The sequence below is a fragment of the Typopeltis vanoorti genome, chromosome 24 (assembly GCF_054136105.1).
Source record: "Typopeltis vanoorti isolate ZY-2024b chromosome 24, IOZ_Tvanoo_1.0, whole genome shotgun sequence".
In the NCBI taxonomy this organism is placed as follows: Eukaryota; Metazoa; Arthropoda; class Arachnida; order Uropygi; family Thelyphonidae; genus Typopeltis; species Typopeltis vanoorti.
The window spans coordinates 50966509-50985650 of record NC_143572.1 but is presented as its reverse complement, the minus strand read 5'-3'; the positions used below and the strand labels follow the sequence as shown (position 1 = coordinate 50985650).

At 36.3% G+C, this 19142-nt stretch overlaps 1 protein-coding gene across 2 annotated transcripts in view; it reads left to right on the top strand.

The window, feature by feature from the left end:
* Nucleotides 1-19142, top strand: part of LOC150093190 (guanine nucleotide exchange factor DBS-like) — a 450940-nt gene that overhangs the window by 258595 nt on the left and 173203 nt on the right. For both annotated transcript variants that reach the window (XM_090413275.1, XM_090413276.1), the window contains 3 exons: nucleotides 2344-2550; nucleotides 5596-5699; nucleotides 11280-11346. In XM_090413275.1, coding sequence (XP_090269401.1) covers nucleotides 2344-2550; nucleotides 5596-5699; nucleotides 11280-11346 — 378 coding nt within the window. The remainder of the gene's footprint in view (nucleotides 1-2343; nucleotides 2551-5595; nucleotides 5700-11279; nucleotides 11347-19142) is intronic.

Below are 19142 nucleotides of genomic sequence, written 5' to 3'. Positions count from 1 at the left end.
AATCTTGCATCTTTTTTTCTCTATCATTCACTCTAACTATTTTATTGCTAGTCACACGCACGCGCGCACACACACACACACACACACTTGTTTGCCGTTAACCCCACTCACCACCTTACCGATTATTGTTGTCCTGTTGATTTAAAGTAGCTTTCTCACATATTCCTTTGATAGTGGTTGGAGGTCTGCTTCTATCTCAAAAAGCCCTTATTTACATACTGGAAGCTGTGTGATCTTTCTCACTAATGCTTTTGTTACTCACACAGTGCATTTGAATTATTTTGTTTTTCAAATGATAAATACCTTAATATTTATTTTCAGAATAAATGAATGAATAATATAAGCATGTGAACACAAGAAAGATATTTAATTAGCCAAATATTTCAGTCTGAAAATTGCAGCCCATCTTCAGTGGCACTACAAGAACAGTTTTTAAAAATACAAGGTGGAATACTAACAATAGATCATTTAAAAATAGAAAAAGCTGTGTAATGTTATATCACTATGTATTAAAGGGAATATTATTAAGCAGAGACATGATTGAAATAAAGATATTAATTAATAATATTAAATAACATAAAATTAATATGAATTAATGAGTTATCCTGATTAGACCTTCCCAGATTTTTGATACAGATATACAGTCATTCCAATTCAGGTTAGGACGATGGAGTAATGCCTCTATCCTTTCTTTGAATAAACATTCAAATTTATAGCAGGATCTATGTAAGAGGCGAGTTTTTGACCAAAGGATGTTGTGGTTAGTTTCAATCCCGTGCTGAACCAATGCAGATTTTTCAGGTTTGTTGTGATGAATGGAGGATTGATGTTCTTGGATTCTTTTTTCAAGAGAGCATCCAGTTTGTCCAAAATAGGAGAGATCACAGTTGCAGAGAATTTGATAAACTCCAGGAAGAGACGTAGTTGAGCGTTTGTCTTTAGGAGAAGGAAAATGGGAAGATAATTTGTTAATAGGTGAATACATAGCTGTTAACTCATATTTCTTCAGAATTCTTGAGATAGGTTCTGAAATCCCAGAGATGTATGGAATTGGAACTCGACCTATTGAATCTTTGTTGTTTAGTGGTGGATTATAAGAATCGAGAAGATGTTGTGTATGTACTCTTTTTGGAAAAGCCATTGAGTTTCATGTGTTGTTGGATAGTAGAAAGTTCTTTCCGTAGAAAATTAGAAGTAGAACAATTAGTTTTGGCTCTTCTGATTAGACATTTTATGATTCCTGTTTTTTACAAGGATGATGGACTGATTCTTTAAGAATATACCGACCTGTGAACGTTGGTTTCCTGTAAACTGTAGTTGTAAGAGTATTTGAAGGTGACCGGATGAGGAGAACGTCTAAAAATGATAACTTGTTGTTTTTTTCCATTTCCATAGTAAACTTTATACGATGATGTAAGGAATTGATACTGTTTAAAAAAGAAGGTAAGGAGTCTTTGTTGTGAGGCCATATAGTAAAGATGTCATCTATATATCTTACCCAAAAGGATGGTTGAGGGAAAATAGATGAGAAGAGGACTTTTTCTAGCTGTTCTAAATAAGAGTTGGCTAAAGCAGGAGAGAGAGAGAGAGAGAGAGAGGACTTCTCATGGCCGTTCCTTCTACTTGGCTGTAAAATTTGTTTTTGACATAAGAAATATCCAGAGTGTATTATGAAATTGAATAGATTTATAATGTCTTCTGGAAAGATGTCAGCCAGTAACTTTAAAGTCTCCTTGAGAGGTACATTTGTATATAAAGATTCTATATATCAAAGCTCACCATAAGATCTGTAGGTTGCAATGAGATATTTTTCAATTTTTCTAAGAAATCTGAGGAGTTTTTAAGAAAGGAACTAGAGTTGCCTATGTGAGATTTATGTTATTCAATCTTTATGTCACAAGTATCCTTAAAATATCAGAATAAATGATGTTCTTAATGAATATTCTCAGAATGCCCTTCATATTAAAATTTCAGTGCTTAATTTTTCCTTTGCAAAGAACAGTCAGGTTGTTTTTCAACTGCCTGCCTGTTCTTTATAAAGGAATTTAACAAAAAAAAAAAAAAAAAAAAGTCAAAGATACTAAGAAAATTCGAAATTTATTCCTAGCTATTCTTTTTTGTGACCAATTCTCTTCATTTATTAAGTGCATATACTTCAGTACTCAGTTAAGAATATCTGTCAGTATTAATTTTACTCTCCCCCTCCTAAAAAAAAAAAATCATAATTTTCAAACCCATAAGATAGCAAACAAACAAAAATAAAAATTTGGAACTTTTAGAGTAGAATTTCATATTTGATTGTGAATTTTTCCAGTTATACTTATTATTTATTCCATTTATAAGGTTTTGAAAAGGATTGATGATGTCCAGACTGTATGTGAAAAACGGAAGAGTAGCCTTCAGAAGATGGCCACAAAGCCTGCCCGACCTGTCCAAGCTGTGGTTCCTGAACCATCTGTGCCTTCTGATGAGGCAGATAGTGCAAAAAGGTTTTTCTTTCGGGAAAACAGCAGAAAATCTTTGAGGAAATCATCGAAGCCTTTGCAGAAGGTTAGTATTTGTGTGTCATATTTGAATAAGATAGCTTCTGAAACTGGTAGTTTTAAGTGTTCAGACTTTAACATGCACATATTAATATTTCTTTCCTCTATTTTTTCCATTATATAATATGAATGATGTTTGTTGTAATGATTCCAGTATAACTGATATAACAATGAAAGTAAAAATTTATTTATTCATTCAATAATTTGAAAACATTTAGTAATGAAATGGTTTTTAATATCTTAACTGCTGTTAATGGAATTATTAAATTGTAATAGTATATATTGTGTCTAGGCATTACATGTGCCGATCTGTGCTGTGTGACATCACATAATCTATTGTAGTTCTGTGAATTTTACGATGAACTGTGGATAAGAGGGTGGCTGCTAAACAGATATCAAAAAGTGGTATATGGCATAATCAAGGCAAAAACAGGTGACTAGTGGTGTGCCACAAAGTTCAGTGCTGGGACCATTGCTGTTTAATTTGTACAGGAAATAACCTGAAAGGAAATATTCAATTGTTTGCTGATGATGTGAAATTAGGTAGTGTAATAGTTAATCAAAGTGATGTGGAGAGCTTGCAGGACGATTTAAATAGGCCTTCCATATGGACAAAAATTAATTGGTATCAGTTTAATGTCGAGAAATGTAAAGTTATGCATTTTGGGATAAATAGATTACAAGCTGTGTATCACATTTATGATACTGTTCTCCAGGAAATAGATGAAGCTAGAGATGTATGGGTGATGAACAAAGAGTTAGAGCACATGTTGCTAAGGTAGCCCATAAGATTACTTGGCTAGTGAAGAACACATTAACAAGTAGAGATAAGGAAGTTGTAATTCCTCTTTATAAGGCCTGGATGCACCCCCATCTGAATTACTGTGCTAATGTCTGGTCCCCCTGGGTTTCTTGGGGATGAGGAAGTGGCGAAAGGATTCAGAGGCGAGTGACCAAAATGGTGAGTGGCATGTGGAGTGTTCCCTATGAGGGAATACTACTCCATGGATTTGAAGGTGAGTGGATTGCAGAAGTTGGTTGATAGGAGAAAAAGAGTGGATATGATAGAAACATTTAAGTTGCTTAAAGGTTTTATAGGCTAGATGCAGGCGAAATGTTTCATCACTTGGCTAGAGGGACCAGAACCAAGGGGTCATCCCTGGAAGCTAAATAAAGGTGTGGTTAGTAGGGGTGTGAGGACTAGATTTTTTGCTTGGAGAGTGGTGAATGAATGTAAGGGGTTACCACAGTCAGTTGTGAGTGCTTTATCTATTAATGGGTTCAAGGAGAGGTATGATAGATTATGTGGATAGATTGGGTCTTCCGTGATGAGTCTTCAGACTCCATGGAGGTGCCCGTATAATAATAATAAAGAATGCAGACTACAGGCCTTCGGGAGTATAGGCCTACTTGTCACAGGCATCTTGCCATAGTTTGTCGAGATATCCACATACCTGTGCTTGAATGGGGCCGATTTGTAAGCTGACCTGCCATGACGCATTGATTACGTTTTGCTGTTATAACCAAAAACTAGTCTTTATGCTCTGTGGTAGAGCGAGGGCGCCCTCTTAGCAAATGTCAGGAACCCATTCCATTGGTTTGAAATGCTGCCTAGAGCCTGGATACTATACTATGTGAGACCCCAAACTCTCTGGCAATATCAGTAATTCTGCAGCCTTCTTCAAGTTTTCCAATAATTCTTCCCTGCATGAAATCATCTAGATGATGTCTTTGAGACATTACATTCATGAAAAGAATTTCGTTCAAATACACTTCACTTAGCACAGCCTTGTCTTTTATCATATCACTTATTATGATATGACAGGATTCAAACCCGCAGCCTTTTGGTTGGAGAACGGCTATGCTAACCACTCGGCCAACCAGTTTGACTTTCTTTCTTTGTTTCTTTTTATTTCTTTGGATTGTATCATCCCATATCTTCAGTTTATTTTTATTGCATTTTTTGGTCTTTCCTAAGCTTTCATTTGCTGCTGTATTTAGTATCATTTTTATATTAAGCCATTCTATTTCTATTTCTTCATTTCGTTTTATTTTATCTAAATATTGGTTAATTCTTTAATATAATAGATTTAGTTTAATCCTTTATCCCAGTGAGAGCAAACAAAGTTTGCGCCTGAAAATATCTTCAGGACTAAATATAGTGTTGTACTATCTTATCCAGTAAGTAAGTGGTTAATTCTTTGTTCATATAGCCATTGTATATTTGTATCATTTAATAATCTATTGTCCCAGTCAGTTGTGAGGGCTTTGTCTTTTAATGGGTTCCAGGAGAGGTAAATAATTTTCTTTTTGTTCTTGTTATTTGTAGCCATTTAGGTGGTAATCTTAATATTATTACATTTACGGCTATTTTGCCTGCTTCTGTTTAGGAGTGCCCCTGTTTAAATGTCATTAGCTTTTTACTCACGGATTCTTAGGGCATTGTAGATGTATATTTACCAATAAATATATGTAGCATAAAGAAAGAGAAATTTGCACATACCTTTTTCTGGGTGCTGTGGCTATTCTTCTTTCAGCGATGTCCAAACTACTGTGTGTTGGGGGGGGGGGGGGGGAGATTAGGCAATGTGGGAGAATTAAAATAGAAATGGAAAAATCTAATCTTAATTTTATCTTAATTTTATTTTAATGAGGAAGTGGTCACTACTTATTTCATATCCTCTGTGAACTCTAACATCTAAAGAGAACTTTGTCTTTTCATTTAAGATAAAGTAATCTAATATTGATTTCCATCCTCTTGCTGCCCAAGTATATTTATGTTTATAGAAAGAATTCATTATATTAAGGTTATTATAATCTACAAAGTCGATCAATTTTTTTTACCATTCCTGTTTAGAGTATGTTCTCCATATATTCCTATATTATTATTAATTTTCATATTTCCAATTCTTGCATTTAAATCTCCTGCTAATATTACATAATCATTTTTATTTATTTTATTATACATATTTTGTAACTGATTATAAAATTCAGTTCTGTTTTCACACATTATTAACTATTTATTTTTCTATTTCGTGGTGTTTTTTTATAGACTGATGAAGATAGTGAAAGCTCATATCATTTTCGTCCTATTCATGGTTCTGAACCACAGTCACCATGTAGGAATAGTTTGGATGAACCACATCTCATGAGGTGGTAAGTTTGCTTTTACTTGTATAGAAAATAAAACAGAATTTTTGTATTATTTTATTGAGTATCTTGTTCAGAGAGTACTCCTCCCCCCTTCCCCTACATGGTTTATGAAGCTAATAGTTTCTTATATATTTCAATGGTTATCCTTGATTAATTGATTGATTGATCTCATCCATCCCTTTAGGACAGGTAGGATCCCCTAATGAGGGGTTCACAATGAATTTTAATATGGCTGGTTCGTCACTCCTTGCTGCATCCCCTAAGGACAATATTCATGCCTGTAATCCATGTGTGTTCATGGGACCAGTTTGCCTGTTCTAGGGACCGAAAAACCTGAATTTCTGGGTAAAAAATCCCCTCACTCCGTATGAGACTGGCTAACTCACCTCTCATTGAAAGAGACCAGATAAAGGTTCCTCACATCACTGGCAGGAATCAAACCCAGGTCTTTCTGACCTGGGTTCAGAAAGACTTGGAAAGAGCTTCATCTATACCAACTAAGCTATGGAGGCTCTTTATCCTCCTTACTTAACCTTTATGTATGTGTGTGTGTGTGTGTGTGTGTGTGTGTGTATTTATAAAATTAATATTTAACTGAACTAGAACCCGAGAAAGTATAACACAAAAAAAACTTTAATGAATCACGACTAGTTTCATCGGTGTCCCGAATTCTTCAGGTGAGTAAGAAATAACACAAAACTTATAAAACTAACAAGGTAAACAACATGGACTTTCCATCTTAATAAAAAGAAGAAGAATAGTAACAATCATATTTGAATTGGTGACCGTGTGCTGTTGTTAGCATGAGTTGAATGTGAGTGATAGCTAATTTTAGAGATCCAGTACTGGATTACTGCGCTATGGGAATCAGGCAAACTTTAGCTCAGATTGTTATTCATGTGTGAAGGGTCCAGAACTATTTCTTTGGATTCTACATTTCGTCTTTCAAATTCATCATTGCATATATATAAATTGGTTGTGCCATCCCAATCAACTTGGTGTTGACGTTCTTCGAGGTTAGAGTTGGCGGAGAAAAGAACATGACTGGAAAAGGTGCTCGCTTATTCCACTGGAGGAGATGTCACAATTCTACGATGAATTCTAAGACGAATTCTACAATTCATCTTTCAAATTCATCATTGCATATATATAAATTGGTTGTGCCGTCCCAATCAACTTGGTGTTGATGTTCACGTCTATGTTCCTCAAGACATAATGAAATAGATTTATCTGTCTGACCAAAATAAGGTTGACCACAGTCGCATATAACTTTATAAACACCAGGAAAATGCAGTTGGTTGTGTTTTGGTCGACTCAGTAAAGAACGAAGTTTTGGCAGAGTTGTATAGTCGGTCTTTATGTTGAATTTCTTCATAATCCTAGATAGTTTTGGGGTAAGAGAGCTAATAAATGGTAACTGGATGTGAGTGATAGGGTTGGATTCATCTTCTTGTCGAGGTTGTTGATGTGGTCTCAAACGTTTAGTGATGTTGCGAGATGAATATCCATTATTTAAGAAGGTGTTTTTCAGGAAGTTAAATTCTGTTTGAAGGTCTTCTTCTGTGGAAGTAAGACTTCTTGCACGATGGGCAAGGGTGGAGATGATGCCAAATTTTTGAGCATCATCTCCACAAGCATGTCTCTTCTCATCACTTCCCTCCTCAAAAACTTGGCATCATCTCCACCCTTGCCCATCATGCAAGATGGGCAAGGGTGGAGATGATGATATATGTGTATGTATGTATGTACGAGGCGCAGACAGAAAGTAAGAAAAAAAAGTTTTATTATATGCTAAAATAACTACATATATATTTCATTTTTCCACATAATCTCCATTAACTTCCATGCATTTTTAGTATTGTGGCACCAGCTTCTTCATACTGCATCAAAAAAGTCTGCTGTTAGTGAGGTCCACTGAGTCGTGCTGTTCTGCATCTTCTTCAAAGTGTTAAGATGGGAGCTACTGCTTTATATGCAAGAAGAAAAAGCATTTCATAATATGCATTAACATTAATTGTTCTTCCTTGCTGAAGAAAATCTAAGAGCAAGATTCCTTTTTGGTCCCAGAAGACAGTGGCCTCCTTTTTTTGACCAATGGTGCCTGTTTGAATTTTTTTTGCCTTTGGAGATGATGAATGGTGCCATTGCATTCATTGTTGTTTTGACTTGATGTTTGTGTATGAAATCCACATTTTGTTACCAGTCACAATATAAGAAAAAAGTTCATCTTCATTTTCATAATGCTCCAAAAAATTTTCAGCTGATTCCACTTGTTGCTGTTATGCACATTGGTTGGCATTTTTGGGACGCATCCTGTACAAAATTTCTTATACTGTTATTATTATTATTATTATTAGACACCTCCAGGGAGGCCAAAGATTCATCACGAGAGGACACCTGCTCCACAACTCTGCCTCCTCCTCCAACTGACTGCAACTACACCAGTGCCATCTACCGCCGACCACCACTAGTATTTCCAAAGACAATCACAAACATCCATGCCCAAGGCAGGATTCGAACCTCAGCCTTTTGGCTAGAAAGTGGATACACTGACTACTCGGCTAGACAAAAAAATCCAGCTGGCTACTGCTGGATTTTTTTGTCACAATTTCATGAAACTGAGGGTGAAGCTTCTGGGAATTCAAAAAAAAAAGTTCCATAATTGTGAAATGATTCTCACAAATTTTTGTGTTCACTCTTTCCACTGAATTGTTTGCTACACACTTGGCCGGCCACTGGACTCTTCATCATGAACATTATCGCACCCTTCTTTAAACAAATGACAGCATTGCCGAAATCTACTGTCACTCATTATGTTAGGTCCATAAACCTGACACAGTCATGTGAATTTCTGCAGCACTATTGTTTTCTACGAACAAAAATTGTATCACACCATGAGCCTTGCAACTGGCAGGATTTTTTATCACAGTACTCAATATAAATTATTCATGGAAGACAACAAACAACAACACAGCAAAAGTAAAATATTGACAACCAGCTAATGAGTCACTCTATGCTACTACATATGTGCAACTATCCTTCTTTATCTTATTTGGCAGGAAATGATGAATGGACTTTACTTTCTATGCAATTTGTATATATAAAACATAGACCTTCTTGTGCTTTCTAAATTTAGGAGTGAAAATATACTTTAATTCATAACTGCATTGACAAATTGTATGCCATTTTAAGGAACCTGCAGCATATATTAGAGTACTCCATAATTTATATTTTTGTTTTGTATTACTTAAAATATTTCCATATGTTTGGAATCAATTCTTGAATATACCTGTTCTGCTAGAGGGTATATTCAGAAGTAGTTTGCTGATGACAAGGCACAAAAAGAAAAGCATTTTTAAATTTTAATGAGTGGCAGTTTTTTGTAAATTTATATTCATTTAGCCTAGGATAGATGTGATTGAATAAAGAGCATTTGTTTGAGTTGTGCTGGGATTTTTGTACTTGATTTTTGTATTTTTGTTGTATTGCTCCTTGTGTGTGTGTGTGTGTGTGTGTGTGTGTGTGTGTGTGTGTGTGTGTGTGTGTGTGTGTGTGTGTGTGTGTGAAAGGTAGGCATTGCGGTGTTGGACATCTTGAATGTTTAGTATCTCAGCTTTTAATACTGGAAGTAATGTTTTGGAAATGACTGATTGAGTGTTGGTATAGAGATAAGAAAAGTGTGATTGAACATGAAAAAAATGTGCAGGCATTGTCAATAGATTAACTCTGGGTTTACAGTGATACTGCTGGACCTGGCTAAGGCATTTGACATGATACCACATGGAATTCTAATCCGTAAGCTACAACATATGGGAATGGATATAGGGTTGGTGAGATGGATAGGTGGGTGGTTGATGGAGAGATATCAGAGAGTAGTTTATTCAGGAGTAGAGGCCAAAAGACTGCCTGTGACTAGTGGTGTGCCGCAGGGTTCTGTTCTTGGACCACTGCTGTTTAATTTGTTCATTAATGATATAGGGAAGGATCTAAGAGGAACAGTTCATTTGTTCGCTGATGATGCAAAGTTAGGTAGGGCAATAGTGAATGCAGAAGATGTCAAAATCTTGCAGGAAGACTTGGATAGATTTGTGTTCTGGGCTAAGGAGAATGGATATCAATTTAATGTGACAAAATGTAAGATTATGCATTTTGGGATGAAAAGATTAGCAGCAGTATACCACATTGGTAGAACTGTACTCCAGGAGATTGATGAGGCCAGGGACTTGGGAGTGTTGGTGGATAGGGAGATGAAGTTTAGGGGGGGCACATTGCAAAAGTGGCTAAATCAGCTCATCAACTCACTTGGTTGTTGGAAAATACTTTGAGCAGAGACAAGCAAGTTATTGTACCTCTGTACTGAGCCTTGATAAGACCTCATCTTGACTACTGTGCCCAGATTTGGTCACCTAGGTTTCTTCTTGATGGGAGGAGGTGGAGAGGATCCAGAGGCGAGTGACCAAGATGATAGCAGGTCTATGGAATGAACCATATGAGAACAGGTTGAAGATTTGTGGGTTGCAGAAACTAGTTGATAGGCAGAAAAGGGGAGACATGATTGAGACATTCAAATTGCTAAAAGGATTCTATAGGATTAATTCAGATGATATTTTTGAGATCAGGACTGGTGGTGGGAGAACTAGGGGACACCCATGGAAGCTGGGCAAGAGCGTGGTTAGCAGGGGTGTTAGAGCTGGGTTCTTTACTTTTAGAGTGGTAAATGAGTGGAATAAGCTGCCAGAGTCTGTTGTGGGTGCTATGACAGTGAGCGAGTTCAAGGCAAGGTATGATAGATACTGTGAGAATGTTGAACAGCTGCGTGAACATGATGTTTAGGGCCTCCCTCGATGAGTCTAAGGACTCCCTGGAGTCGCCCGTAATAATGATAATAAAACTAGATAGCGCAACTGAAGAAAATCTCTTAGCCAGCTATGCAAAGAGGATTAATTGCATTAATGAGGTTTATACAAGTATATACAAGCCAACTTTAGCAGTGTTATGGTAGAAATTATACACAGCTCTTAATGGTGAAGTGTAAGCAAACACTTGACTAATGAAACTGGAGGGGGGGAGAATCCCACCTTTAACTTAACAAAAAAGGACATGAATCTTTTTTTTTTTTTGTTAAAAAAAAAGATTCATGTCTTACGTTAAAGACCTTAACTTAAGATCTGATGTTCCATTAAAAGAGTTTTGCGATTTGAACTACATCAAACAGTAATGCCATGTTGCTTGATATAATAGTTTATTAACCACACATCTGGCTACAGTGAATGAAATATATTGCTTTATACTTCATATCTATGTTATTTCAATGGTACCAGAATGATGGCCAAACACATCATGGCCAGTAACAGTATTTAATTAAGAATACTTTTAAAAAAAATGTAATGTGTGCAGATATGTATGTCGTGTAGTACAAAAGTACCACAAAATAAAATTTAATCATGAATCACTATGAAGCATTTAATGCCAGCATTTTTTATAAATACATAATATTTTTAATGTATTTGGAAGACTATAAATTACTAGAGTAAAATTTTGTTCTACTTAGAAGAATGTATTGAAAATTAATTTGTTTTTCAGGCATGTAATGAGAGAACTAATAGAGACAGAAATGGTTTATGTTTCAGAACTCAGGAGTATTATTGAGGTAAATATGCCATTTTTCTCAACACTTTTTCTTAACGCAGTTTATTATTATTATTATTATTCAGGACTCCATGGAGTCAAAAGACTCATCGCGGGAGGTCCTTCCTAGGAAACACGAAGTCTCTCGCATACAATTCCTTTCTGTCCTCAAATGTCCTCCAAGCATCCACATATTCCAATCCTCTCTTTTGACACATTCTAGCTATTATGTCAATCAATATTACTGCTCTTCTGCTCAGCTCGTCACTATCATACCTAGGCTACCTAGGTTACACGTACACTATCTTTCCTCTCTGCTTTTTCTTTTGTACAGCCTCAAGCAAGAATCTCATATCTCTTGCTGCCCAATTTGCATTGCCTCTCAAGTCATTCATTCCCATCATCACAATCATCTCATCCACTCTTTCACCCCTCTTAATTGCCATAGCCACACTTTCTATCATTCCTCCAGGCAAACATTCCTCATGCATCCTACCCATCCGCAACCAGTTAAGAAAAATTTTTTATTATATTGTGTAGCTTTGTATAATAGTACTTTTGTTTAATAGCCAGATTGGATATAGGCACTGTACTATGGTATTATGATTTTAATTTTGTTGTCTTTGGTTGTTGCTGTTTCTTGTGCTAGTTAGCATTGCAAAAATGGCAGCAGGGAAGTGCATGCCAGCAGCACAGGAGTGGTTTGACTTAGAGATGAAGTTTTTCACTGGATAGTGCACAGTGGATATGTTGTAAAAATTGTGATATGTATGTGTCAAAAAATGTGGATGCTGAGATGAAATGACTTGGATGATGAGACAAGGAATGTGGAAAGAGATTTGAAGTTGTTGCAGGAAGTGAAGGATAATAGTATCATTAGGAAAGTGGTTAGCATGATGCCCAGATATGATAATAGTGAATTAAGAAGGAGAGTAATAATACTAAATGACAAGATTGCATTTGGAGTGCATTTGAATGGGTTTGGTGTTGGATATTAGGAGCAACTGTTGTTTGTTAAGGGTACACAGGGGCCAGATAGACTTGGCATGTGGGAGAAGATGGACATAAAGATGAGCGAGTGATTATGGTGGGGAAGAGTGATTTGTGCAAAAAAAAGTGGGAATAAGAGGGATGGAGAACCATTGATGGATATGAATGAAAATCAGAGTGAGGATCATGTTAGATTGAAGAAAGAGGTGTACTGTAGCAGCCAGAGCAGAGAGTGATGGTGTTGGTGGGATGACCTGAAAGAGTGGGGAATTGCTATGTTTGTATACCATAAAGGGACTGAGTTTGTGGCATTGATTAATTTGGTATGTTGTTGTTATGTGCCATCCCATCATTTTTCGACTCTTGGTGATCTTGTGAACAATGGTTCTCCATCCCACTTGGTCTCTTGTCCTTTCTTTCAGCAATCGCAAGTTCAAGTTGGTTAGTTCTTTTATATTGTCCATCCACCTTTTTTGTGGTCTTCCTCTTCTTATTCCCTCAATCTTCCCCAACATAACTGCCTTTTCCAGTAATTCATAAGCTTGCATAATATGTCCAAAGTACATCAACTTCTGTTTAGCAGTCATTACCTCCAAGGAACATTCTGTCTTTATATACTTGCTAAAACCTTCTTATTGGTCATTCTTGCAGTCCATTGGATTCTAAATCTCCTCCATGCCCATAATTCAAACAAATCAATTTGCTTTTCTGTCTTTCTTCTTAATAATACAGCTTTCACATCTATGCATACTGTTGGAAATACCATTGCTTTAACATTCTCTATTTCAACAATTCCACGAAAGTTAAAAATTCAACAATTTCTAACTTTCGTGGCCTTACTCACACCTCTATCTTTCATAATTTTTGTCGGTTTAACATAGCTTTTTTTTTTTTTCCATTACTATCTTTTAATTTCATGTTCACATTGACTGCCATTTCTGATTCTGGACCTGAAAGAGAACTATGATAGTAAATCATTGCTTTCAACAATTTCTCCTGTTTTATCTCCCTATATTATAAATTCATTTAAATTGCCAGAAGTCCTCACTTTTGTTTTGCTGGCATTTAAATTAAGCCTGACTTTGCCACTTTCCCTCTTAACCAATAGAATCAACTGCTCCAGATCTCCCTTTATTTCTGCTATGAGGATTGTATCATTTGCATATCTTAAATTATTTATTTTTCTACCACCAATCTTAATTCCAGCTGGATCTTTGTCTAAGTTAGCCATTCTCATAATATATTCACTATAAATATTAAAAACATAGGGCGACGGTATACAACCCTACTGCACCTCTTTTTCCACTCAAGCGCTGTCTGTTTCTCCAAAGACTGTTTTTACTGAAGCTTCTTGGTTGTCATACAACTCTCTTATCAAGAGAATTAGATCCTCAGGTATTCCCATTGATCTCATTACAGTCCACAGTCTGTTGTGATAAATGCAATCAAAAGCTTTCTTATAATTAATAAAACAGATGAATACTTCTGAAATTCTCTTGTTCTTTCCATAATCCATCTCATGTTTGCTATTTGGTCTCTAGTTCCTTTTCATCTCCTAAAGCCTGCCTGTTCTTGTGGCATTTCTCTATTCACATATGGCTCCAGCCTTTGTTGGATCACTTTCAGCATAGCTTTACTTGTATGTGAAATTAATGTGATGGTTCTATAATTCTCACAATCTCTGGGATTTGATTTTTTGGAATTGGGATGAATACTGATGTTTTCCAATCTCTAGTGCCCCATTTATATATTTGGTTTATCCTTTATCCAAGTGTAAGCAAACAAAGTTTGCACCTGAAGTATTTTCAGGACTGGGGCAACTTGTGGTAAAGGTGGTATAAGTTCTGATCACTTGCCTTAGTATCCCATAATGCAAAGCACATCTCCTTGCGGACATGGATAGTGACCCTTCCCTTAATGCATAGCATTATACATGTCTGCAAGGAGATGTACTTTGCATTATGGGATACTAAGGCAAGTGATCAGAACTTATACCACCTTTACCACAAGTTGCCCCAGTCCTGAAAATACTTCAGGTGCAAACTTTGTTTGCTTACACTTGGATAAAGGATAAACCAAATATATAACTGGGGCACTAGCGATTGGAAAACATCAGTATTCATCCCAATTCCAAAAAATCAAATCCCAGAGATTGTGAGAATTATAGAACCATCACATTAATTTCACATACAAGTAAAGCTATGCTGAAAGTGATCCAACAAAGGCTGGAGCCATATGTGAATAGAGAAATGCCACAAGAACAGGCAGGCTTTAGGAGATGAAAAGGAACTAAAGACCAAATAGCAAACATGCAAGGAGATGTACTTTGCATTATGGGATATTAAGGCAAGTGATCAGAACTTATACCACCTTTACCACAAGTTGCCCCAGTCCTGAAAATACTTAAAGTGCAAACTTTGTTTGCTTACACTTTGGTAAAGGATTAAACCAAATATGTAATTGGTAGCATAGCCAAGTGAAAAACTTCCATCAATCTCTGGTATAGGCAGTATATATTCACTACTTCATCTCCAGCTGCTCTCAATAATTCCACTGACACTCCATCAGCTCCAGAAGCTTTTCATTTTGGCAGCTGTTCCTCTCTTTGCTTTTTTCATTATCATGGGTTCCTCAACAAATTCTCTCCTTTCAAATTCTCCTTCAATATTATCTCATCATCATCATCATCATCAAATTCCTGCCATTTACCCTCAAGGGGTGTACAGGATAAGATAGTACTACATGAAAAAAATTACATCATTATTAATTTCCTATCTACAATTTTCCTCCAAATCAGACTGTTGCTTGTCAAGACTCCAACATTATCAGATCTTATATTTCTATCATCTAAGGCACTTTGTACCGTATCAATCCACCTATATCTTGGTCTTCCTCTGGGTCGTTTTGCTGCCAACCTGGCAGAGAACACTTGTTTTGCTAATTTTTCCTCGCCCATTCTGTTTAAGTGACCATACCACCTGAGATTAGCTCTGCTAACGCATTCCTGGAGCTGACAATGTCAATTTCTTTCCTAATATCCTCGTTTTTAATATGATATTGCCATTGATGCCATCTGTTCACGTCTATAATCTTTCTCAGGACTCATATCTGTGGTCTCTAGTCTTTGGTCAAGTGTTTTACTTCTGACCCAGCTCTCAGATCCATAAGTTAAAACTGGTTTGAACACTGTCTTGTATACAGCTAATTTAGTGTTCCGACTAATTTTTCTCTTATTCCATATGAATTTATTCATTTGACTTCCCACCATGCCAGCTTTGCTGATTCTGTTGTCTATTGCTATATTTAATTTACCATCTTCAGTAAAAATTGTGCCTAAATAGCTGAAATGTTTTACTTGTTCCACAGGTTCTCCATTCACAACACAGTTGACATTTTCAATGATTCTGCCTATTTTCATTGTCTTTGTCTTTTTATTGCTAACCTTCATACCATATCTATTACAACAGCTATTCAATTTAGTCAGAGAATCTTGCAGACTTGAGGCAGATTTATTTAGAAGTATAACATCATCCGCATAAAGCAAAGAGCTGACATTAACATCTCCAATTTTGATATCATGTTTAATACCACTTTCCTTCATAATGTGATCCATATATATAATGAATAACAGAGGGGATAATGTACATCCTTGTCTCACACCAGATTTAACATTAAACCATCTTCCTGTACTTCCTTCAATTCTAACTGCTGACTTACAACTCAAATAAAGACTAAGTATTGCTTGATATAATGCCCCATTGACACCATATAACTGCAGCGTATTGAATAGCTTCTCTCTTGGCACCTTGTCATATGCCTTTTCCAGATCGACAAAACTTAAATACAGATCTTTGTTATATTCCCATGCTTTCTTGACTATTTGTCGTAAAGTGAAGATCTGATCCTGACAGCCTCTATTTGGCCTGAATCCAGCTTGTTCTTCACCAAGCTTTTCTTCCACAATTCTTCTCAACCGTTTCTCAAGCATACTTGCATATATCTTACCAAGAACACTCAGTAGGGATATACCTCTGTAATTCTCACATTCAGTTTTATTTCCTTTTTATATATGGGTACTCGACTCCAATCATCAGAAATTCGTCCCCCTATCCAGGCATTCTGAACTATGCAGTGCAGCCACTGTAAAACTTTTATACCATATTTCAGCATTTCTGGTCAAATATCATCTACTCCTGCTGCCTTTTCCACATTTCAAGCCTTTGATGGCTTTTTCTACTTCAAGTATGGATATGTATTCCTGACTGCATGCCTGGTCAGTGTTTTTTACCACTATACTATTACTGCTTATTTCATTTAGCAGTTTTTCAAAGTAATTACTCCATAATTCAAGGATATCTTTTTCTCCCGTTTTCATGTCACCTTTATCATCTCTAATTCCTTTTACAGCACTCTTTCCTCCATTCTTAAGCTTCAACAACCTCCAGAAGATTTTGCCACCTTCTTGATATTTATTTTCTATATTCTTGCCAAAGTCCTCCCATGACTTTTGTTTAGCTAGTTTTACACAGTGTTTAGCATTCTTGCATTTGTCTCTATATTCTCTAAGAGCACAAGCTGACTTATTTGACAGGAACTTTTGGTATGCTTTCTTCTTTTCCATCACTGCCTCTTTAACTTCCTGTGTCCACCAGGGAGTTCTTATTTTTTTTTATCTTTGCAGACAACCTCACCACATGCCTCTCTGGCAGAATCAATCAATGTTTTCTTCAGAGTTTGCCACTGAATCTCCAAGGTTTGATTCCTGTTCTCAAACTCTTTCATTTTTTCTTCAATAATCTTTGTGTATTTTAGTCTACAGTTCACATTTGAGAGCTGCTCAACTTTTATTCGCTTTAAAACTTTCTTACGTTTCATTCTTTTCCATATGAAATTCAATTTTATCCTGCTCAAGACTAAATAGTGATCACTTCCAATTTCAAATCCTCTGTACACTCTGGTGTCCTGCACCAGGGAGAAAACATCACTATCAACAATAACATAGTCAATGAGACTTTTCTTATTCCTAGCCTCTTCTCTCCGTGTGAATTTGTGCACATTTTTATGTTGGAACATGGTGTTAGTAATAACCAGTCCATGTCCAGAGCAAAAATCCAACAGATATTTGCCATTATTATTAGCTTTGCTCTTTTCTCCAAATTTTCCCAAAATATTTTTGTATGTCTCACAATCATTTCCTACTCTGCTATTTAGATTCCCAACAAGGACTAACTTTTCATTTTTTTTTGTGTGAGTTGCTTTTTCTAAAGCCTCAAAAAATTCCTCCACTTCTACCTTAGTAGAACCTTCTGTGGGACCATAGGCACAAATAAGTCTCATTGTCCAGTTCCCCATTCTTATATTTGCCCACATTACTCTACTTGAGACTGACTGCCATTCAAGAAGATTAGCCTCATATTTTGTGTTGAATACTATGGCTACTCCTTCTTTTCCTTGATTGTCATTGCCTGAATATAACATTTTGTATTTATTGCTCAGAAAGATCTCACCAGTTTTGGTCTTTTTTGTTTCAGTCACCCCTATTATGTCGATCTGGTACTTATTCTAATTCCTCAGCTAGCTCCATTTCTTTGCCATTCAGGCTTCTTATGTTGATAGTACCGATCTTTAACTCTGGTGATGTTGAGTTGGGGTTTATTTTCAGATTTGTTCCAATAGCTGACTTTTCGCTGTTCGCCCTGGTTCCCTGGCGAAAACAATGGGGGCCTTGTTTAACCGGGCGACGCCCCAGCTGACGTGAAATTTTGTCATGTTGTACCATCATTCTTTATTTTGGTTTAACCAATAAGAATACAATTTGGTCGGCTAAATCCCAAATTGCCAGCCCATCCTCGTCCATTCAGTATCCAAGTAGATACCCAACAGGGTGCACCACGAGAAGGTGAGGATTGGACATTAGGTCAGAAGCCCTGATCGGTTCTCCACATTCCTTTAAAGGCCATGTGGAGGTCTCCTCTCAGTTATACGGCTTTGACCCTTAAGCACCCCCAATATTATCTTTCTTGTACAAATCCTCTACATTCATCTTTTTTTCACTGCTTCTTCTTCCATCAGACATTTTCCCAAATTACTTTTTACAACGCGTAATCTAGGGATAAACTTCCCTCTAACATCATTTATTTTTCTAAACAGATCTCCTAGTCTACCTGTAATATCTTCAATTTCCTTGCACCTTTTGTTTAGATGTTTTTCATTATCTTTCCTAGCCTGCTCTGGAAATCTGCACTCGGTTGTTTAACCCTTTCTTTGTTTTCTCTGAAGGTTCATTTTTCACCTTTCCTGTGTTATTTGAATAGCTTCTTCTGACAATCATTTATGATCTTTCTTTCTTGTTGCTTTACTTAGTTTTCTCTGCTGTTTCTACGACTGTATGTTTTGTTCCTTTCCACAGTTTTTCTAATTCTCTTCCTGTCTTCTACAAACTTAATTTCTTTCCAACTTCTACTTTAAATGCTTCATTTATATGATTTAAATCAAATCTGATACTGTCCTTTTGTTTCTTCTTAGCCTTTAATTTTAATTAAGCTTTAGCTATCAATAAGCTCATTTAAATTTCATGGTCTGCACCAGGTAGTGTTTTTGTTGCTTGGATAGCACTTCTCCACCTTCTGCTGACAATGCAACAATATAATCTGTGATTTCTGTATTCATCATTAGACGAAGTCCATGTGTACAATCTTCTTTTATGTTGTTGAAACATAAAAGTTGATTGTTTGTGGATGATGCATTATCAGCAGAAGGTGGAGAAGTCGACTCCCACCAACAGGTGGGATCATCATGAGGTACTGGTTTGGAAGGCGGTCAAACAGA